The sequence below is a fragment of the Cervus elaphus genome, chromosome 17 (assembly GCF_910594005.1).
Source record: "Cervus elaphus chromosome 17, mCerEla1.1, whole genome shotgun sequence".
NCBI lineage: Eukaryota > Metazoa > Chordata > Mammalia > Artiodactyla > Cervidae > Cervus > Cervus elaphus.
The window spans coordinates 16,756,887-16,779,588 of NC_057831.1; the positions used below are offsets into that span (position 1 = coordinate 16,756,887).

General features: G+C 50.9%; 1 protein-coding gene and 2 long non-coding RNA genes across 6 annotated transcripts in view; 1 reads left to right on the forward strand and 2 right to left on the reverse strand.

Moving 5' to 3' along the window:
* The window catches only part of LOC122673507, a 68,896-nt gene extending 64,684 nt beyond the window's left edge, over positions 1–4,212 (reverse strand). For both annotated transcript variants that reach the window (XR_006334700.1, XR_006334699.1), the window contains exon 1: positions 3,881–4,212. This is a non-coding gene — a long non-coding RNA (uncharacterized LOC122673507). The remainder of the gene's footprint in view (positions 1–3,880) is intronic.
* PITX2 (paired like homeodomain 2) lies at positions 560–20,763 on the forward strand. Of its 3 annotated transcripts, XM_043871355.1 has the most exons (5): positions 569–1,146; positions 4,965–5,020; positions 5,477–5,614; positions 16,901–17,106; positions 19,507–20,763. In XM_043871355.1, the coding sequence occupies exons 2-5, from the start codon at positions 4,975–4,977 to the stop codon at positions 20,068–20,070; spliced, it is 954 nt and encodes a 317-aa protein (XP_043727290.1). In that variant the 5' UTR covers positions 569–1,146; positions 4,965–4,974; the 3' UTR covers positions 20,071–20,763. The 3 variants fall into 3 exon arrangements, with proteins under 3 accessions (XP_043727291.1, XP_043727290.1, XP_043727289.1); XM_043871356.1 differs by lacking the exon at positions 5,477–5,614 and having other exon boundaries at positions 560–1,146; XM_043871354.1 differs by lacking the exons at positions 569–1,146; positions 4,965–5,020; positions 5,477–5,614 and adding an exon at positions 12,866–16,037.
* Positions 7,067–18,298, reverse strand: LOC122673506. The gene is made up of 3 exons (XR_006334698.1): positions 17,799–18,298; positions 8,185–8,301; positions 7,067–8,103 (listed from the first exon to the last, which is right to left on the reverse strand). It is a non-coding gene; the product is annotated as an uncharacterized LOC122673506 (long non-coding RNA).
* Positions 20,764–22,702: the final 1,939 nt, after the last annotated feature.

A 22,702-nucleotide genomic window follows, 5' to 3' on the forward strand; every position in this document is an offset into this window, starting at 1 on the left:
CGGCACGGTGTCGCCGCCGGCGGTGCCGGGCCAGGCGTCCTGGCCTTCCGCGGACGACGAGCCGGTAGCTCCCTTCTAGCTGTCTCCCTCCTACCCTCTTCCCAGACCCAGTCATCCCACCGACCCCCTGCTCATCCCACTTTTCCAGATTTCTCCTGTCATCCTCTCTCACCCCCTCGCGCAACCTTCTCTGCAGCTTCCTGCCTTCCTCCGCAATCCCTGGTTATCTAGGAACTCTCTCCTCACCCTTGCAGGCCTGAAAGAAGGTCACACACAGGCATATTCGAACTCACACCCTACAAGCCTCGCCCCCAAACAAACCCAGGCACACAGTCCTTTGTTCCATTTCTTAGGCCACTTTCTCTGTCCCTCCCTCCCTCCCTGTCCGGGATTCCACACACACACACACGCACGCACATACACACACACTCCAGGAGAGCGTGTCTCCCCGACGCCTTGCCCTTCCCGTCTGATTTATGAGAGCTCCTGATCTGGCGCAGGTTCCTTTTCCTTCTCCTCCTTCTCATCCTCCCTTCTCGTCCTCCTTTCCCCAGTGGGAGTGCTCGCGCCTACTGCGCCGTCTGCTCCTGTCTAAGCGCCCTGCCCGGCTCCCGCGCCTGGTTTGCTTCCCCGGCTCCTCCTCGGGCTCCCGGCTCCCGGGCCCGCTGGCCTTCACCTCCCGCTCCTGCCGGGCTGCCCGTCGCCCCTGCGGGCTCCCCCCGCGCCCTCCCGAGCGCCGCGCTCGCTCCTTGATCGGCCGCCGCGCTGCCGGCTCGGCCGCCCGCCCGCCCGCGCGCCCGCCACTGTGCAGTGGAGTTTGGTGGAATCTCTGCTGACGTCACGTCACTCCCCACACGGAGTCGGAGCCGAGGCCAGAGAGAGGGATGAGAGCGAGGGAGGGGAGAGAGCGTGCGAGAGCGAGCGAGCAAGCTGGAGGAGAGCGGAAAGAAACTGCCAGTGACGGCTAGATTCCGGAGGCCGCTGCGCGCCCTTGGACCCCCCGCGGAACTTGGCACCCTCGGGAGCCCCGCAGTCCTCTCGGCCCGGGCTTCTCGGGCGCCGGCGGTGCAGTCCGCGTCTCGGTTCGCTGGAAATCTCTCCGGGACGCGGCGGGACGCGCAGACTGCAGCTCTCTCCCGGTAGCCGGTAAGTGGAGGCCGTCTCTCCCGCAGGGATGTGAGATAATGCGAGTTTGGAAATTTGTTCCACTTTGGAGAATCTTCACCGAAGGTGATTTGTGGCTTTTGGGGGCTGTCTTTCCCCCCGAGGTAACGCAGTTGGCAAACAGACCTTGCAAAGCCCTGTTCCTTTGGTCCCCAGCCACAGACACTAGCAATCTATGGGGTGCTGAAGTCGAGTGGGAAGCGAGACCATGGCTGGCATTTAAAAGGAGGTATCTTCCCTTAAATCTTGGTGCCAACACTGCAGGGACAAATCCTCAGACGGAGGATTAGCATTCTCAAGATAAAGGGCCGGGTACAAAGTTTCAGCTACTGGAAGATTAGCCCCCTTCCCATTGTTACCAATTGGAAAAAAGATTCCATCTTAACTGGCAGTTAGTGACCTCTCAGGCCCAAGCGAATTACCTGGGAGCCAGGCCTGAATGCCAAGCTCACACAATTACTTCGGATTATAAATCCTTTAAATTGATTACCAGTCAACTCCAATCTTGCACTTTGGGAGATACATTTTAAATGGATACAGGGGAGACGACTATTTTCCACCCATCCAGTAAGGAAAAAATTATGATTCTAAATCTGAGAAATATGTTCCTCTTTTTATTACAATTTAATGATTTTATTTTCCTTAGCAATTTAGAAGTCAAACCATCATAGGGTCCTGTGGTTTTTATTTTATTTGTGCAAGCAATATGTCTTATTAAACTAAATTTTTAAAAAAACTTTTACTACCATGAATTAAAATAATATTGGAGTTCATACATTCTGAAATATGTTATGAAAAATTAATTTGATTTAGAGATATTTCCTCACATTCTTTTTAGGCCAGTAATAAGAATTAAAGTTGCTTTTAACATCATTTTGGAGGAAATCCATCTAAAAATACAAATACCAGTTATGTAAAGGAAACAAAGCACTTAAGCAATACAGGCTGAGGATTTCTGTTGCTATCACATAAAATAAGCATACAAAGTTTCAATAATCAAACTTTGCCTAAAAATGAAATAGCTACTTCATGTATGGAATGTTCTGCTCTACCTCAGCAAAACAACACTTAAATTATTCAGGGGCTTTGTTCCTCAAGTTGAGTATGTTTGTCCCCAAGTGTTCCTAAATCACCAATATTAATTGGTTTAAATGAAGGCTTAAACTGCTAAAATACAGAACTGCGTTAAGCAGTATTTTAATTTCCTTAAATGATTACCCACTGCAAATTAATTTACTGACTAATCTCACTAATTTAGTTCATTTAAAACATATGTTCTTATCATGTTTATTTTTAAACTTTCAGTAAAGATTTTGCTATAGGATAACAATGTGAATGGAAAGGAGGGAAATGTGAAAGAACATAGAATTATTAGGACGTTTCATTCCTACAATTTCATCTTATGGCAATCATCAGAAATTATTTTTAAGCAAATTGTTTTATTTCTTAGGGCTTGCCTGCTTGTGTTAGCCAGTGTGGTTCAGGGTGTTCCCATTAGCTGTGTTGGGCTTTTTAGTGAGCTCACAATAGAAAACTCAAGTTGACCAAAACAAGATTGCCTGGCTTATACCTTCCAACCAGGACATGAACTTTTGGGGTGAGAACAACTTTCCAACAGGAAAAGTTGCTCATCTTAATTTGTGAGATTAGCCACTGAAGCCCATCTCTAAATCCGGCAGCCAAATTTGTCTTGTAAGACTTGTCTTGACAGGGCAAGTTTAAGGATCAGCAGGCGGGAGGGAATTGGAGGTCTCTTTTAAAAAATCACCTTCCCCAGTTATTTAGATTCAATTCATCTAGCAGGTTTGGTCATTATATGAAGGGAAAAAAGTGCAAATCTCAGGACTCATTTTGACTGCAAAATAAATCCCCAAGTCACAAGGACATGTAGGAGTGAGCTAAGGAACATGCCTTGACCTTCTTTTCAGTCTTTAGAGAGGAGTTCTTAAAGATTTGTTTTGTATTGCTTTGTTTGGTCTTCAGCACTGAAGCGTGGGAGTTGGGGGGGGGGAAGAATGTGTAATAATCGACTGACTTTACACTGAGCAATCCGATCTTTTTCTTTTGTAGATTTTACTATTTTTAAAAATAAAAACTATCTGCGGTTACCATCTGCAAAGCTCTGACTACCGGCTAATAATGCAGCCAATTCAGAAGTTAAAAAAAAAAAAAAAAAAGATTATCGAAATGATGATGACATGCAAATTTTCCCCGAAATTATCATAAGTAAACATTTGAAGTCTGGACTAATAAAATCCCATCTGTGTTACTTCATATCGAGTTAGTAGAAAGCTGTGATAATGAATTTTGTAATATCTCACGAACAGACATCTCAATCAGGGACTAATCCTGTGATTTTACTGCAGAATCACTAAATCTGGAACCGCCAAACTGCTACTTCTGGGCCCCCGTGCCTGCCAGGATCCGCAGAGCCCCCGCCCGCGTCCACCCGCGTCCCCAGGCGGGTGGGGGAACCGCCTGGAGATCCCCACCCCTTGGATCCCCAGGCCGCTGCGCTAGGCAGCGACCTTGGCCCGAGGCCCCTGGGTCCCTGCTCCTTCCTGGAGAGGCCGAGGAACGTAGAAATGCGACTTAGGCCAGAGCCAGACCCCCCAGCTCCCTGGCCAACCTATGCCCCTCGAACAACCCAGCAAACGCCCACCCGAAGCCCCAGCCCTGGATCCGAGCGAGAGGTGCCCTCCCGCCGCCGGCGTACCCTGGTTAGCGTGGAGCGAGGCAGGCGCCGAGATCCGAGGGGCCTGGGGAGCTGGGACCTTCATTCTTTTCTTCTGTCTTTAAAGCAGCCGCCGCTCTTCTACCCACCCCGACAGAGCCCCCTCGCCACCCACCTCTCCCGGTTTGCCCGTGGCGGAGAAGGGGGCGCACATTAAACGCCTGGCTCGCTGCGTTGTGGTTGGAAATTTAAAAAAAGATTTGGTTTGCCGGGGAGGAGAAGGGGGAGAACTGAGGGGAGCCGTTCTCTCAGAGCTATTTCTCTACCCTTGGCGGGCAGTAAACCCTCCGGGGACGTTTGCCCGCTCTCCTCAGTCTAACTCATTCCACCTCGGTTCCCCTACTCTGCGATCTTAAATCATACTTTAGGGTAAATAAATGACCGGCTGAGTATCTCCAGGGGAAAGTGTGGCTAAATATGGAAAAGTGGCTTCTGATAGAGGAGAGGCCCGAAGCCAGTCCGCTCTGGAGCATCCTAGGCCTTGGAGTCCTGTTTGAGTCAGAATTACAGAAAATCGAGGCGGGGGTGTGTGTGGGGGGGTGTCTATCTAGGACAGGAGCAAGTTGACTCTGACACTATAAATGTTTACTGAGCTTCAACCAACCGACAAGCACTGTGCTGGCCTTCGCACGCAGCTCCCCACGGAGAAAGTCCTCTTCACCCAGATTTTGTATCCCCCCCCCCCCAAGGTTATCCTCGTGTTCAGGGCTTTTAACCCGTGACACGGGGACCCCTGTGAGTAGTTGCACAGCTTGGGTTCCCAGAACGCGGTGGCTTTATCGGCTACGAGCCCCTGAACCCATTGGCGGCAGCTCTGTAGAGAGATCCAGCCCCCCCTACACACACTTTGGTAAACAGTCGGATGTCCAGGAGCCGGGGCAAGGGTGGGGATGAGGCCGGGCTCGTGCTGCCGGAGACTGTCAGGTCCGAGAAACTCTCCTGAAACCCAGTACGGAGGGGCGCCTGATGCTGCTGTTGAAGTCGTCTGCCCCGCAGGTCTGCCCCTGCGAGCCCCGTGCGCCCGCCCGCCGCCGCTTCTCACTGCCCTCCTTCTCTTGTTTTGCAGGTAACGGGGAATGGAGACCAACTGCCGCAAACTAGTGTCGGCGTGTGTGCAATTAGGTAAGAGGCGTTTCTTCCGCCAGGGTCACCCGACCTGAGACCGCGCCACGCGAGGGCGGCGAGAGGGCACGGGTCTTATGGCGAGGCCGCGCGAGGGGCGCTTCCCGGAGGGCCCGGCCAGGGCAGCAAGGAAATCAGAACCTGGACGCCGGGGGACTCTCCTAGTGGGGGGCTGTGGGTGGGGAGGGAGCGGCGCGCCGTGTCTCCAAGCCTCGGGCCTCCTTTTCGCCGGGGCCGCTGGTAGCCCGGGAGGCGCGGAGACAGAACCTCGCCCTGCGCCGGGTTGCCCGACGGTCCGGGAGACTGGCCCGTCCTCCGCTCTTTCCTCTAACTGGGTCTCTGCTCTTTGTCCTTCTCTCTCCTCGCTCCTCCCCACTCTCTTCGACACCCCGATACTTTCCCCCGCCGTCCTGGGCGTCTCTCTCCCTGCACGTGGGGCGGGCGCGCGTGGCCCAGGCGTGCAGCCGGCGGCCGTTGAATGCCTCTTCTCCAAAGACTCCGAAATCAAAAAGGTCGAGTTCACGGACTCTCCGGAGAGCCGGAAAGAGGCGGCCAGCAGCAAGCTCTTCCCGCGGCAGCATCCCGGCGCCAACGGTAAGACCTGGAGCGAGGCGCAGGCCGAGCGCTGGGCGCCCGCCTCCCGGCCTCCGGGGCTCGAGTGAGGCGCACGCGGGCGAGGCCGCCAGACCCGGCGCGCCTGCTCGGAACTTAAGACACTTGGCCTCCGATTGGGACGGCAAGCAGCCGTCCAAGGAACGTTAATTCCTTTCCCCAAATTATACTGCACTCCTGAGACCCATCACCTCTCCCTCTCCCTCGCTCTTTCCTGATGATCTCCTGATGTGTGGCCTGATCTACGCACACCCCGAGCTACCTCTGCGCCTCTAGCTGGCGTGGAAAAGTGGTCCAACAGCGACCTCTGTCGCTCACTACGTCCCACTGCACGCAGCACTTCAGGGCCCACCCCGTCCCGGCGGCCCTGGGCCGCGCCCCGCCCAGGCTTGTGGGTGCGGGGTTTACCGCGGGAGGCCGGCGCGCGAGGCTTGGGTTAGCGTAGGTTCGCCCCGGTGGCGACGTGGAGGAGCTGACAACAGCCCTACGGAGCCGGAGGGCAGCGACTGCGCGCAGCAGCTGAGGGTTGAATGGAGCGTGTGACCCCGTGGCTCCGCCGACCTGCGGTGCTGGTGGCAGGGTCTGGGTTTTGGCGGTGCGATCGATGGTCTGGTTTCACTCTGGAAGAGTCGAGGGCTATTGCTGCTCGAAGTCTGCACGCTTGTGTAAAACTTAAAACGTTCTCTGCGCACAGACCTTGTTAAATTGAATCGTGGTCTTTAGGGGTGTGTGTGAGAGAAAGAGAGAGACAGAGAGGGGTTGAAGGGACAACCTTTCCTTAGGAATACAAGAAAAGCTCACATTTGCCGTTCGTCTATTCTCCATGTTTTCCAGGCTCCTTAATAAGTAAGTGCCTATTCTTAGGAGGTTGCTGACCTTTGATTATGTGAGGACATAAACACACACACACACACACACACACACACACACACACACACAGACCTCCGCCCCTAACCACCACTTTCTGGATTAAAATGTAAAGATACATATGTGATATGTGCTAGACGGGGGCGAATTGGGTCCCCCGCCAAGTAAACTTGCCAAGAAGAAAACAAAGGCTCCGCATTGGGCTTCCCAGTGAATCAGAGAGAAAAGCACCATTTGTTGGAATAAAACGCTCAAAGTGGTATGGAGCTAACCGGCCTCGACACCGCGAAATATCGCTAGTTCTCCTGCTGGGCCAGTTAAACGCTCACTTGTCCGGGATTAACCCCATGGGGTTAAATGGGGCCTTGCAGAGATAACGTCGGATGATTTCTGTCATTAAGATTGTGTTAAATTCTTCTTCTGTTTGATAATCGGTCGTAAAAATAAATTATTACACCGGAGTATGTTTGGGATATGGTTAAAAATCAAGAGCAGCGATGCCTCCAGGAGAAAATGCTTTGCGCGGGTTGAACCCTGCCTGGCTCCGGCCGGACTAGGGGCGCTTCCCAATGCGGCTTCGCACAGCGCGGGCTGGCCGCCGCCCAGCGAAGCTGACATTTCTCCTGCTTTAGGAGCCGAGAGATGTCTCCTCCTCTTCTCACCCGCATATACCCGTTTCTTGCCCCGGGAATGGTTTTGAGGACAGGTGGTTTCCACGGGAGTTTAGGACCTCTTAACCGAGAAGCCTGAGGTGGGGTGTGGGCTTCCTAGGTGGGCAAGAAGTGGGGGAGAGCCGGGGAGTCCTGTTTGCTGCAGTCACATCCTGGGCAGGTGGGCCTGGGTGTTTGCTTTGAATAATTAGCAAGTAAATAAAGAGCTAGAAATAATAAACAATTTTTCTTAACCCTTACATTCAGGCTTGGATTATTTTAGTGCTGGGAAAGGCTCTTCTCCACACAGCCAACAGTGTGTTTTCTGCCTTTTGAACTTTAGAAGAAAATTGCTGCCCAAACATGTTTAATGCCATTAATTAAGAGACACGTGATAGGAAAAAATGCTGAAAATCTTGATGTTATTGGCTTTTAGGGAATTGGGTAGATCAAAAATGTCACACGAGTGGGCAAAGCTATCTAGTACCACTGAAGGAAGGTTGCCAGAGTCCCCTTACTGAATATAAGTAAATTTAACTTATGGAATATGCAAACTCCTAGCCACAGCTTCCTTTTAATAAAAAGAAAAGAAAAAAGAAAAGATTTTTTTTCTCCTTAACTTTTTAATAGGTTTTATTTGCTTTTAAAAAGAAAAAAAATGTTTATAATGACATGCGATTTTCAAAAAGGGCCATGACATCCTATTATTGACACTACCCTCTCATGTCCCCAAAACACGCTGTCCTCACTGAAGACTGAAAACGTTCTCTGAGTTGACAGGGTCGACCTCCTGGAGGCCCCGACTCTGTGTCCCATCCCAGTCGAGTCCCCATTCTCTTGATACCGGTGGGAATGACCCAACGTCTGGCTCGAACCCTTAAACGGGAGCGGGCAGGAAGTAGGCTGGAGACCTCCTAAAGCCAGAGGTTTGAGAGAGGGTGGAGAGAGGAGTGGCTAGGTGTGGAAAGTGGAGAGAAGAAGAGTTGACAAGTTAAACAGGACCCTCCCCCCCTTCCCCACCCCCACCCCCCTTACCGAAGGGGCAGAGGCCCGCTTGGAACGTCTCCCTGGGACAGACGTCCTTGGCTTTCCTTCCCTTTGGGTGTCCCAAAACGAGTTTCCGTTTGGAGGAACTCAAAAAGTTGTCTTGACCTTCAGGAAGAGGATGGGATGAATAAATTTCGGGGTAGTGACCCTGGATTGGGGGCTGTAATCCACCGACCTGCCGAGATCGGTCCCGGGGCCTGGCTTCGCGACCAGACCTGGGGCGGGTATCTTCCCCGGGCCTCCCTCAGCGACTCGATTAATTTTTAAATCATTCTGGCAAAGCAGTTGAGCTGAAAGTGTTCGCCCCGGGCCTCTGGTGCGCGCAGACTTCCTTCCCTAGGGACGAGGACTCCAAGGCCCCAACTGCGACACACACCGCCTCCCGAGGCAGTAGCCGGCTCCCCGTCTTCCTCGGAGCACCCGGGGTGACCCCGACGCCTTGACGGCCGCAGAGCCCCATTCATTCAATCACCAAGCGCTCGCCAAGCACATTCACCGCTGATTCCTAATGTCCCCCAAAGCAAATCACCCGATTTCTCTACGCCGTTACCAAACGACTTTAATGCTAACAAGCAGACCGGCAAAAGCAGCCCAGACCACCTCTAGCAAAAAGCAAAATCCTGCTGCGTGGGGCGGCGCTTGGACCTGAGCTTGGTCAGAGAGAAAGGGGAGTAATAAAAAAGGGGGGGGGGTTAATCTTAGTGCTAACAGGGGGCAGGGGACCAGGACGCGCTGGAGGACAGTGAGGAGGAGCGGAGCTGGGGAAGGAGAGCATTCCTTTTTTTTTCCTACTCACAAACCACCCCGCGCCAGATCTGCAGTTTATCCGCAGAGCTGCCTCTCCTTTGTGTATGTGGATGTGTTTTCCCCAAGAGGGGAAATTGTCCGGAAGTAGTCAGGCCCCAGCGGTAGGCAGCTTTGACGGGTCGCGTTCTTCGGTCCCGCCGCGGTGCGCGCTCCAAGGTGCGCAGGGCTGGCTCGGCAGTTACCCCGCACCGCCCGCCGGTAATATATGCAGCAGTTGTTAGAGCGACTCCGGGGAAAAGGAAATGTATAACGAAAGCTTATTCGTGAGCAGGAATATACTAATGGAACAATCTGATGTCTTCTTAATCCTATGTAAAAAGCTTTGTCGTCTTCCTAATATTGACTGAATGGGTAATTAATGGCTCTTCATCTAGGCGAATACCCTATAATCCAAAGATAGGCGAAAGACAACAAGCGCAAGGTAGAAGACAAAAGGCCCAACTGCGGTCGCCACCCTCCTCCCTCCCACCCTCCACTCAGGGTCTTCAAATGGGAAAGTTTCCTCTCAGGAGAAAAAGGCAAGAGTAGGAGAATATACATACCTTTCCCGGGCTAGATTTAACCACAGAACCTGGCTGCCCAGCTCCATACTCCACTACTCCGTCTCTCCCCCACCAGCCCTTCCCTCTGCGTTTTTCTTCTCACTTCCTCTAGAAAGTCCCCCCTCATTGTGGCCCAATTCAGCACCTTTTCCCCCACGGCACCCATTTTTCATTTAGGGAAGCGATTGATCACGGAGGACCAATATACGAGGTCCTCTGACTCAGGCAAAGAATTGAATGCCTTTCTGAAAAAGATAAGAGATTCCATTCTTTTACAACCCAAGGCAGACAATCAGTGAGGACTAAGGTAGTTGGGAGAGGAGGAAAGAAATGAACAGAAGGAGAGGTAGTAGGCAGAATTATGTATACATGTTAAAGAGTGATCAGGAGTGATGGAGTCAACTCCACTGTGAGGCTCTGACATGAAGAATGCCCAAGATTCTCCCAGCGTGTTTTTAACAGGCTGACATTTTAATTTAAACCTTTAGAAGTAATATATTACTTGGGTTACTACAATGAGGTGGGTTCCTTCTTTTTTTTTTTTTTTTTTGGTCAGCTGACAGCTTTTAAAATATTATTTCGCTAGGGAAATAAAAGCTTCATCTCAGATTATAGGTGGGTATTTTTGGATTTATGTGATTTATGGTCACCATGACAACTAATGCTGAGTGTTAGCTACCAGCATGTCTGGGAGAGGGGAAGACAGAAAGAAGGGGAACAAGAGAAATAGAAAAGGATACAGACATGAGCAGGAGAGGGAAAAATAGAGAAAAAAATAAAGAGAGAAGCGTTTCAATCCAGTTTTTTAAAAAGTGACTTTAGTTAGTCCCATGTCACTTCTGTCTCTCTGGACCTAGATATTGATGTTTATTCATTCCTTGTCTCTCTTATATCCCACACACAAGTATACCATGCTCTTTATTTTATTTTCCCACCCGTAGTTGTGTTCTACGATTAAATGAGCACCTAATAAACCTGTAGCATTAACGGTCTGCTGTGGAAAGGCACCACAGCTTGTGGGTTTAGTGATTGCAACATCCCCTCTAACACAACCTCTAACACAACCTCTAACACAACTCTAACACAACCTCTAACACAACTTCCTCGAATCTCTGGCTCTTCTCTTCCCCTGCCAGTGTGGGGTGACGAGAACCCCCCAGCCAGTTACCACAGACTTGAAGTGGTTGTGTGGGGGACAGAAATGTGGGTACCCTTCGCAGGGACCCAGAGAGGGTGGGTGCTGCTCAGCACCTCTACGGACTTCTGATTCTGAAAGAATCTGCTACTTTTTGCTAACCTACACTTTTAAAAATTGCATTTAGGGAACTGGGGTGGGGGGTGGATCAGCCACAATAAACCTTGAATTTCTGGGTGTTCCAGCTGCATGGCTCAGGTCAGGGAAAAGCAGAGAGGCCCTTTCCAGCATGATTTGTGTGCAGAGTAAAGCCAGGCAGGGGAAGGAGGCAAGGCAGAGCCATTTCTCGGGCAAGGTGCAAGGTCTCCCTCTGAGCTCTGCACCTTACACCGAATGCTCATGCAAGCACACACACACACACACACACACACACACACACACACACACACACTCATGCCTGTCATGAGCCTTCGAGCTGAGTCCGGTAGGATCTCATCCTTGAGCTAACCTGGACCGTAGCAAGACTCCCACCCCTCTATGGCCTGACAGCACAAGGAGACATCTAATTTCACTATCTTCCAGATGAACTTTGAGGACAAACTTCCCCCCCCTCAAAGTCTCTAGTCATTCGCTTGGGTCCCAGTTCACATCTCTGCTGCCCGCTGCGGAGAGTTTAGTGGTGCTGTCTAACCCCTCTCATCGTGATGGCCAGAGGGCCGTTGTGCAACTAACACTAAAGAGTGTGAAATTAAATAAGACCTTAAGACTGGTAATCGGTGGCAAATACCAGCTAGAAACATGCCTAACCCTGTGTCACACATTTCCCTCCTCAAGGGTCTTTCTTTGAAAGAATAAGCAAGAAAACCTGATCAAAATGATATCTTCTGAGTGGAAAATCCAAACCCACACTAGGCTTCCTGTCCTCTCCCCACCCCAGCCGTGCAGCTTCCCTGAACCAACTATGCTGATTTTTCTTTTTTTTTCTGGAATGACAATTTCTGTGATGGCTGCTGAATACATACTCATTTGTTTTTAAAAAATGTTTATTTGTTTGGCTGCGCTGAGCCTTGGTTGTTGCATGTGGGATCCAGTTCCCTGACCAATGATCAAATCTCGGCCCCCCTGCACTGGGAGCACAGTCTTAGCCACTGGACAACCAGGGAAGTCCCACAGTAATTTCTAGAACCAGCTGAAGAGTGGGGTGGGGGATAGGTCACATAATAGTAGTGTTGAACTTGCAACATACCTAAGATTCCCTTACTTCCAACTCCTTTGTTACCTATACTGCCTATACCTGTGCACCCACAAGCTTTTTGTAGACTAAATCTAAAAATTGCCCACCACCACTACAGTTTTAACTGAAAAGTGTTTCTTGTACTACATACTTGCTTTTCCTCTTCTAGACTTTTCATGTTGGAGCCCCCCTACCAACCATGGAGTGAATATGTTGGGCCTGGAAGGGGTGTCACCCAGTATCAATGTGTAAAGTGATTTGAAGATTAGGAGGGAGTTGAAACTCTGGCTAGAAAAATGCAAAGAAATACCTCCCCTGCTCTGTTGGCGGGGAGGGGAGGATATATTTTGTACATTCATTTCTATCTGTAGAGAGGTATATGCATGATTTTGTTTTCACTTAACCAGAGTTCTTCAAATAATTTATCTTTCTTTATTCTCCACTTGAATTTGCAGTGGATCAATACAGTTTAAGATTCCTTATCTTGTTAGGCTTTCAGGCTGATCACCAGCACTTGCAACATCTCCTACACTTTGGCACTATGAAGAGCTCTCACTCGCCCTTGGGTTTTTCACCCACTTTGGAGTCTAGGTTAGGTCCTTCATATGTGTGTATTTGCCTTGGGGAAAGTTCTGTTCATTGACAAAGCCAATGAGCTTAAATCAAAATTCTATGCATTTAATGAGAGATGGGCTTAGAAATCTACATGGCTTTGTGGAACCTCTCCGCTCTTCTGAGTTTTGAAAACCACTCAGAGCCTTCACCAAAAACTGTAACTCCAGGATTTGAAACTTGAAGAAACAAGGAAGAGAGTATGTTCACTATGGAGGAGAATCTTTCATTCTCTGATGTGATGGAGTTTCTTTGTGATATGAAGGCATGAGCATGTGCTGTTGTGGGGACTGCAGCTATGCCGGAGTTTAAGAAAAGGTATTGGAATATGATTTGTAAACACATTGGGCAGAAAAGAGCTGGATTCATATTGACTTAGTTATAGGTCATCGGCTGTCAGTGCAGTGGGAGGAGATATTTACTTTACGATATACTTTATGATCTTGAGGGAATTAGAGGAAATTCAATAAGAAAATGGCTAGAAACATTTAAAACCCTTATTTAAAAGACTTAAGCAAATTAGAGTCTTATCAGATTAAAAACCACTACAAATGTAAGAGCATTGTCTTCGGTGAAACACTGGGGGGTCTGAGAAGGAGAGTCTACCAAATCTCAGGGATAAAACGCGTCATTTAAGCACCCGATAATGAGCAGAATGTAAATTAATTTAACCTTCTTTACCAACAGGCTGCTTATGTAATATGTATAATTTAGTGATAAGATTTAAGAACCTAATATAACTGGATGGATGAGCCTCAGCTAATGCAGACCTGTCACATGGGGATGTGTTCTGCTCTGAGCAGGTGTGTGTGTGCATGGAATGGGGTTAACCAGAATAAAAGGTTAAAAAACCAGAAATGCTGATTTAAAGCATCCTATGAAGAAAGCTCCTCCTGTTAGCTAAAATCTTCTTACCCTAGAATGATACTTTGGGCAGAGACTAAAGAATTCTCATTTGGTCCTTTGGACTGCTCTCAAGCTTGTTTAAGATGGGGGAGGAGTTGCAGATACCATGAGGTGGGGGAGCAGGGCAAAGGAGAGACACATAAGTTACAAACATATTTGTTGTCTGCTTTATCCACTCCACCTCAAACTGAATGAGTTTCTCAATCTTGGGAACAAGGACAAGGAGGGAGTTTTTTGAAGATACCTCATACTGGCGTTGCAAATCATTGACTGTAATGTCAAACAAATACACATTCGGGGATGATAACACTAACTCCACAATAAAGCAATCGTCAATGCAGAAACCCAGGGGAGATTAGTTTGTGCTCTTCAGCTGACCTAAGCCAGAGGACAAAAGGACTTTCACAAATTATTTTGAATGATATCTTTGGATTTCTTTCTTTAATTTCTGTGGAAATAGTGCTATAAAGATTTACATGTCCCCAAAGGTGTTTTTTTCCTTTTGTCTCAAATATATGAACAAGGCTTTATTTTTCCTTGCTGAGTGTCCTTCTAGGCTTTTGCCCTTCACCCACAGCCTACTGTCTCTGCCTGCTTGGACTCCAACAATTCAAGACAGCCTTGAGCTCCCTAGGAATAGAAAATGACTTCAAAATTATCCTTGAAATTGGTTATTTGGCAACATTCTTAATTGTATGGAAATTCATTAAAAGCATATTTTATATATAATTAGCTCAAAGTTGTTGATTCTACAGGCTTTATGGATTTGAATCTGATTGATAATAAAGTAAACAAGAGAGTCAAATTTAAAGCAAGATTCTCTGTTGCATTAGGAGGTGCTTAATACAGTGTACAAGGAATTTGAAAGCCCTAGGATATGTGTCTTAATCAACGTTAAGTAGAATGGATAAGCTTTCAGCATTTTGAAAACGCTGGGTTAGGGTTTCTATTCTATTGTGTGTTTTCTGTCTGGGGACTAATAAGCATTACAGAGAACGTGATCTGAGGCGACTTTTTATTCTTGTATAAATTCAGGGTGAACCACCAAACAGTTGTTCGTTTAAAGTCAAGGTAATTTTCTTTTGACGGGTCCATTTGCTTCTGATTTCTAATTTATTAGCCTCTCTTCTCAGGGCTCTGTCTTCTTTGCAATTAAAGTAAAGCTTCTTCAGATTAGCGCCGCAGCATTCACTTGACAGGTTGTTTGGAAAATTTAAGATCGGAGAGATGATTTGTTGGGGTTTTAAATTTTTTTCTGGTTTTAAGTAGTATGTCTCCTTTCCTTGCAGGGGGAGAAAAACACCTCTCGGTAGGGAATGGATGTAGCGAGACAGAAGGGGAGGGGCGTGCTGGGTGCCTTGTTGATCCTTGTACCCATCAGCCTTCGACCTTTCCAATTTTTTCCAACGAGCTTTTTACTCCCAACCTCGTCTTTCCACCTCCCCGCCAGAACTAAAAGCCGGATCGTCTTGGGCCGGGCCGGAGCAGAATTCCCGGGAGCCGGCGGGTGTAGACTCTGCGGGCTCCCCGAGGTATTAGCCCGGCCCCGCACATCTGATAGGTGCAGACAGGATGGGCCCTCCGTCACGGCTCGGGGGCTCCTGATTGGTGTGCAGCCACGTCACTCCAGCCGGCGAAGGGTCTGGGAGGAGGCGGAGGCGGGGAGGGTCGGGGAGGGTTGGGGAGGGCAGCGGCCGAGTGACGTCTCGGCACCAGGAAGCCCGCCTCTGGTTTTAAGATGTTAGGCCAACAGGGAAGCTTGGAGCAGCAGAACTGGTCCGTCGCTCGTCTGGGTGCTGGGAGCTGAGCTGCGACGAGGCCAGGCTCGAGATCGATCTGCTGCCCGAGGGGGTGTGCGTGTGAGCACCGCGGAGGGTGCGCCCAGAGGCCCGCGCCGCTGCCGCCGCCGCCGCCGCCGCCGCCACGGGAGATCTAATATCAGCTACCTGTCCCTGTCACTCTTGACACTTCGCTGTCAGGGCTGCCGTGCGGGGGGCGGGCAGAGCGCGAACGGCGTTAGCTTTCCTTATTGGAGGGGTACGAGGGGGAGGGAGGGAGGGAAGAAAGGGGTCTTTGCCCACTCTTGTTTCGCTTTGGAGCTTGGAAGCTTGCTCCCCAAAGACGCTCCGAACCATTCTCTCCTACCCACATCCCCATGTCTCTCCATTGACCCGCTGACTTTCGGCCGCTGGATCCTTTCGCTTGAGCCTACGGAAGGAGTCGGGGGGCGGCTCGGCTCCAGGACTCCGCGCGGGTTGTGTTCCCGGCTCTGCCCGCGGCGGCCACCGCGAGGAAACTCCGCGCCTGGAGCGGGAAGCGGAGCAGGCGGCTGCGGCGGCCACGGGGCTTCGGCGGGGCAGCAACCCAGGACTCGTAGGGCGGCGCGCTCCTTCGTCCATGAACTGCATGAAAGGCCCGCTGCACTTGGAGCACCGAGCAGCAGGGACCAAGCTGTTGGCCGCCTCCGCGTCCTCCTCCTGTCACCATCCTCAGCCGCTGGCCATGGCTTCGGTCCTAGCTCCCGGTCAGGCCCGCTCCCTGGACTCTGCCAAGCACAGGCTGGAGGTGCACACCATCTCTGACACCCCCAGCCCCGAGGCCGCAGGTAAGGCGCCGCGCGGCCCCGAGGAAGTCGGCCCCTCCTGGGGGAGGCGTGGTGGGAGTGGTCGTTCGGCTCGCTCCCCGCAGAACTTCCGGAGCCAGGGTTGTATGTATCCCGCGTCCCTTCGCTCTGCATCGACTGCCCGGCTGGGGTGGCGCGAACCACGCGAGTCCTTCTGCACCGCCCCTCCCCCCATGACGACCCTGACCTCCCTTCCTTTTTCTGGGTCACAAAAATCCCAGCATCTCCGTTCTAGACCCTCAGAGGCCGCCTTCCCCCCGCCCTCCCCAACCCTTACGCGGTCCCTGTTCTTCTCTCGGCTTTCAGCTCCCAAGAATCTCCGCTTGTTAGAAAAATAGTTGTGAGACTACGCCTCAGAACAACAGGCGTTGTTGTTGTTTTTTTCTTCTTCTTCTTCTTCTAAAGGGCAGAGGAACTTGGGTGCCTCGCCGAATCCCAAAGCGTACTTTTCCTAGCCTTTGGAAACCGCATTGATATCTGAGCTTTCTACCAGGGGGAGTTCTGTAAAACACGCGCGTGTGGGTGCCCCGAGAGGTTTGATGTGTCCGCGCAGAAGCGCATAAATACACTTGAAAGCACAGGCTATAAAAATGAGTGTGCCGTCGCAGTGAGATAAACATGTAAATAAAACGTGCGGCGCTGGGGGAGGGGAGGAGATGGGGCGCGCACACCCACACTCACGTCTGCACACCCCGCAGACGCAGCGCTTTCCGTGGCCCGGAGCGGCGGCTCGCACACTCCTCCCCCGCCAGACAGCCCGGCTCTGGCCTCTGCCGCCTGGTCCAGTTGGCGTTGGCGGGCAGCAGGTGGGCATGCTGACGGGGACTTCTGTGTTTCGTTTTCAGAGAAAGATAAGAGCCAGCAGGGAAAGAATGAGGACGTGGGAGCCGAAGACCCGTCCAAGAAGAAGAGGCAAAGGCGGCAGCGGACTCACTTCACCAGCCAGCAGCTGCAGGAACTGGAGGCCACTTTCCAGAGGAACCGCTACCCGGACATGTCCACGCGCGAAGAAATCGCAGTGTGGACCAACCTAACGGAAGCGCGAGTCCGGGTAGGAGCCCGCGCGGAGCCGGGGAGGGCGTTGCTGGGACGCCGGCCTGTTGATCGGGAGGGAGGGTGAAAGGCAGAGCCGTCCGGGAGGGCTCGGGTGGGTGCCTTTTCAAAGGCAGAAGGCCTCGCGGCGGCCCCAGTTACGAGGTCACAGCTCCCCCTTCCGAGACCAGCCGCGGGCCCGGAGCAGGCGCCGGGAGCGGCCCCGGCTCACCGCCCCACCACACAGCGCGCTCCCAAACGGGGCCGCGTGCATTCCGCTGCACAGGGCACTGTGTTCCCGGCTTGCATTCGCCAGACGAGCGCTAATAAAATCCCTCCCAGGCCAGGAGCTGAGGACAGGCTCCGACCTGCGCGCGTTTAACAAGGAAAACCCGCCTGAGACACGCAAGGGTTGGCCCTCCCTGGAAAACTTTCGCGCCCGGCCCAGCCGGGCCTTTTCTTTACTCGGCTCACCCTCATCACAAGGTCTTTGCGGTTTTTCTGCCACTCAGTTCTCTCCCACACCCTATCCTCTGGTTTTGTGATCTGCGGAAGCAGTTTTAATACAGAACTGCTATCCTGCCAGTCCTCTTAGAAAGAAAGGAAAAAAGGAGAAAGACTTTTCTATTTGGTTTATTTATCTTCTCTCAGGAGACTGTTACTCACACCCTTCCTCCCAATTATAATAGTTTTATTAAAGAAAAGGCTTACCTTTGTAGCAAATCTGTACTTAATGAATTGGCAAAAATGAACTTGAATAAATTACACGGTAGCAATATCCTGGTTTGTGCTGGTCGGTGGAAAACTCCAAGTTTGTTAGGATTCTGGAAGTAAACACATAGCAGGATCCAGAGGTTTTGCTGTTAAAAAAAAAAAAAGCTCTGGATGGAAAAAGAGCCCCCAGTTAGAACCGAGAAAGCACTGTATAGCATTAATGATGAAAAGAATAAAGACCAAAATGCACTCCCAAAGCAGAGAGAGGAAGGCACTCTCTGAGTGGCATCTGTGTAGGGAATGAGGCTAATCTAGTGGATAAAGGAACCAGGATGAAGTTGAAAATGGTTTTAGTTTAACAGCGCAGACCTATGTTCAGGCCCGGGCCGCGTGGTTTTTGCGCAAGGTCAGTTTCTCGTTAGCTCTCCTGCGCTCCGGGGAACGGGCCTCGCACATAACTCTTCTCGCCTGGGCAAAGTTTAGGAGGCCAGGGTAGAAAAGGCAAGTAATTTAAATGAAAACAATCCATGGGGTCTCCGGAACCCTGCGGAAAAGCCCTACCCCACTCTCTTCGGCTTTTCAGCCGTCCCTCGCTAGTTCCCTGCCGCCGCCGCGCTGGGCTCTCGCTCCCTCCGCCTGCCTTCTTCCAGGCCCGCTGCTTGTCCAGCCAAGCGGGGGATGAAGCTTGCTTTTTATAGCTGTCGGGTGCAAAGAGCAAGGGGGATAAAAAGGAAATCGAGAATGAAAAGGAAAAAGAAAAAAAAAAGCGGATTAGGCGTCTGGGCCTGGCTGAGATGTGTAATGTGAAACATCACCGGTGTCAGCTCGGAAATCTCGGGCCAGGCCTCGCTCCAATACACAAAAGCCGCCGTCTGGGGCGACGGGCGGGCCCGATGTGGATTGAGAACGGGGTTGCGTCTGGGCCACTGGAGGCGGGTGGGGGCTGGCCGGGCTGGGCGACCGCCCGCAAAGCCCTGCAACTAGGCCGGGCCGGGCCGGAGCAGCGCCGGGCGCGCGGGCCTGGCCTGGGTGGGCGGAGAGTGTGAAGGAGCGGAGCGAGGGGTGGGGAAGGCTGTAGAAGCGCAGGGTTCCCGGAGATTTACACGCCAAACTCACGGAGTTTAATGAGCTGTCGGGGAGGTGGGCTTTTGCTTTTTATTTGGTTCTTTTGGCTAGGCGAGGAAGGGGGTCGCGGCCGGGCGCCTGATGAGGGCGCTCGTTCTGTGGAGTAGCAGGGCGGCAGTGAAGATCCGAGAGGGGAGGAGGGCTTGTGGGAGAGAGCGCGGGCCTCCCAGCCCCTTGTCTTCATCCCTGGGTCTGTGGCTTTGAAATGCAAGCAAGTTTGCAAGGTGGCCGGGGAAGGGTTGGGCAGAGAGCCCGCTGCTCCGCATTCATTTTGCAGTAAGTGTTTTTGGCCCCTGAGGAGGACCGGGGTTAGTGAACACGCCACCCGCAGGCCGCCGGGCGTTGGGCTGGGGTTTGTGGCGCGACTCTGAGCCCGGACTCGCAAGCCTGAACTGGTCGGGGCCTCTTCGTTGGGACGGGGCAGCTTGGGGCGCGGGGCAGGGGAGGACGGCTGGGGAAAATTGTGGCGGCGAGAGGGTACACTTATGTGTCGGAGGTGGGGATCGCTAGTGCTTTCCGGGATCAAGGTTTTACTAATCCGATCTGTGGCGTCTGTTCACTCCTTGCCCTCCATCCCCAGGTTTGGTTCAAAAATCGCCGGGCCAAATGGAGAAAGCGGGAGCGCAACCAGCAGGCCGAGCTGTGCAAAAATGGCTTTGGGCCGCAGTTCAACGGGCTTATGCAGCCCTACGACGACATGTACCCGGGATATTCGTACAATAACTGGGCCGCCAAGGGCCTCACTTCGGCCTCCCTGTCCACCAAGAGCTTCCCTTTCTTCAACTCTATGAACGTCAACCCCCTGTCGTCGCAGAGCATGTTCTCCCCGCCCAATTCCATCTCGTCCATGAGCATGTCGTCCAGTATGGTACCCTCAGCGGTCACCGGCGTCCCGGGCTCCAGCCTCAACAGCCTGAATAACTTGAACAACTTGAGCAGCCCTTCGCTGAATTCCGCGGTGCCGACGCCCGCCTGCCCTTACGCGCCGCCGACTCCTCCGTACGTTTATAGGGACACGTGTAACTCGAGCCTGGCCAGCCTGAGACTGAAAGCAAAGCAGCACTCCAGCTTCGGCTACGCCAGCGTGCAGAATCCGGCATCCAACCTGAGTGCTTGCCAGTACGCCGTGGACCGGCCCGTGTGAGCCGCGCCCCACTGCACGGGGATCCTAGGACCGTGGATGGGGCAGCTCTGCCCTTGAAAGACTGGGAATTATGCTAGAAGGTCGTGGGCACTAAAGAGAGAAAGGGAGAGAGAGAGAAGATATAGGGAGAAAAGGAAACCACTGAATTAAAGAGAGCTCCTTTGATTTCAAAGGAACTTTCTCAACGTCTGACATCTTTCACTAAAAGTATTTCCAACAGTTGCGAGGACACACAAATGTTTGACTGGATATGACATTTTAACATTACTATAAGCTTGTTATTTTTTAAGTTTAGCATTGTTAACATTAAAATGACTGAAAGGATGTATATATATCGAAATGTCAAATTAATTTTATAAAAAGCAGTTGTTAGTAATATCACAACAGTGTTTTTAAAGGTTAGGCTTTAAAATAAAGCATGTTATACAGAAGCGATTAGGATTTTTCGCTTGCGAGCAAAGGAATGTATATACTAAATGCCACACTGTATGTTTCTAACATATTATTATTATAAAAAATGTGTGAATATCAGTTTTAGAATAGTTTCTCTGGTGGATGCAATGATGTTTCTGAAACTGCTATGTACAACCTACCCTGTGTATAACATTTCGTACAATATTATTGTTTTACTTTTCAGCAAATATGAAAAAAAATGTGTTTTATTTCATGGGAGTAAAATATACTGCATACAAATTGGTCTGGATTCTTTCTGCCCTCCTCTGTTGCCTGGCCAGGGTTTCTCAGTCACTACTTCCTAAACAAACCAGTTCCCTCTGCCTGCCTAGTTAAATACACAAGGCAGCAGTACTTATTTAAATTTGGTAGAAATAAATTATAGTCATTCATCAGAAACTCAAAAAAGAGGCACTCAGGAAAAAAAAAAAAAAGCTGCAAAGTCTGTTCTTCTCTCCCAGATTTTTCTTTGGCTTAAACCCAAGGGATTCCATTATTGCTAGCTAGCAAATAATAGAAGAGAGAAAGAAGAAAGGAGAAAGAAATGTAGAAAGTACCTTAGCTTGGAATGACTCTCAGCTTTGCTCCTTTGGGGAGGGAACCAGCACACCCAGTAAATTGTTCTGGAGAAGTATGTGTGTATGTATACATGTACAGTTTATATACATTCCTCTCAAGAGGAATAGGTCTATAAGTTTACAAGGAAACACCTCCAGTTCAAAATATTTAGGCCTCCACGTTTATCTTTCAGGCTTAAGTAGAGAGATTCTTCATGTTATGTTACATTACTATTTCCAAATCCTTTTGAGACATTAAAAGAAACAAAGCCCATTTCTAATAACCACAGCCCTTTAGTTTCTCAAAGAGTCCAGGGGTTGAGAGGTTAGAGTGGAGTTTCCTGAGTCTTGTCGAGCAATATGTAGTTGAGGCAAAGGTCATGCTCCCCGTGTTTTGTTTTAAATAATATTGACCCATTAATTCTAAACCTGCTTGTTCCTGAAATTATACAGGATTATAGTTTGCAAACTGCGGGACAATGAAGCAAATCAAGATGAATTACAGCCCTGGCCCTCCCTCCCATCCTCTGACATCTAAACGGGGAATGAGGTCGGTGTGTTTAAAAGAGCGTTAAGCACCCACTCTTCTTTTGTTGGTGATTTTCAGCTTTTTTCTTTTTTAATGTGAAATTTAATTTTGTCACAAATAGTAGCAAATACGACTTAGTCCCAAAGACTTCATAACCGTGGCGCAAGGGAGGTCGGTGTGTTGGCGGCGGGGGGTTGGGGGGCAAGTTCTGAGGTCTTTGCTCTTCGAATCACCGCCCCTCCTGCCCCCGCGGTGGGCGACGACGACAAACATCACCCTGGGGAATCCGGAGCGAAAAGTAGCCGCCGGTTTTCTGGGGCCGAGAAAACCTGTGTTTTTGCGCTTAGGTTGCTTTTATCTGACCGAGACTCTACCTATAAGCTTTTGGAGCTCAGACACCGAGTCTTTGTTCTGCATGCGACTGCTGCTGCCACTTAAAGAGATCGCAGATAATGTCCCCGATTTAAGATCAGTGCTTAATGCACATTAACTTTCTTTCTTTTTTAAGCTCTGCCTCCGACCTGCGGAGGGATCACGCGGCAGTGGAGGGCAGATAAAAGCCCTTTGGACGAGGTTCACCGCCGTCCTTGTTGTTCACTTGGGAGCAGTGGAGAGGAAAACGGTCCCCACGGGCGGACTTTGGCTTCTGGAGGCGCGGGGCTGGTCGGTCTCAGCCTCGCGGAGCCTCGGCCGGGCTCGGGGGCGGGGGAGGGGCGGCGGGGGAGGGGCCGGGGAACGGGGATTTGGGGCTGGGGGGCTGGATGCGCTAACAAGACCTGCTGGGAGGATTGGCGTCTGCAGGCCCTAGAGTGACTTGGGAGCTCGGGTGAGGAGGTGGATCTCGGCCTAGTCGGCTTGTGCTGAAACTGAACTCTTATTTCGAGGAAATCAATCAATCCGCAGGAAACAAAAATGGAAGTCGAGGTTGGGGAAGACTTGTCACTTCCCCGACTTGAGTGGTGCGGGCTGGGGGCGGAGACTTGGGAGACTGAAGAGAGGCCCTTACTCCCACCTCAGCGCCTTTCCCAGGACTCCCAGAAGGGAGAATGACCCTCCTCACCTCCCTTTCCCAACCCACCCTGGCTCGCCTTTC

Coding starts and splice junctions, on each gene's coding strand:
- PITX2 (XM_043871354.1), top strand. CDS start 15,830: ATGAACTGCATGAAAGGCCCGCTGCACTTGGAGCACCGAGCAGCAGGG. Junction 16,038..16,900: donor CCCCAGCCCCGAGGCCGCAG/GTAAGGCGCCGC, acceptor TTTCGTTTTCAG/AGAAAGATAAGAGCCAGCAG. Junction 17,107..19,506: donor TAACGGAAGCGCGAGTCCGG/GTAGGAGCCCGC, acceptor CTCCATCCCCAG/GTTTGGTTCAAAAATCGCCG.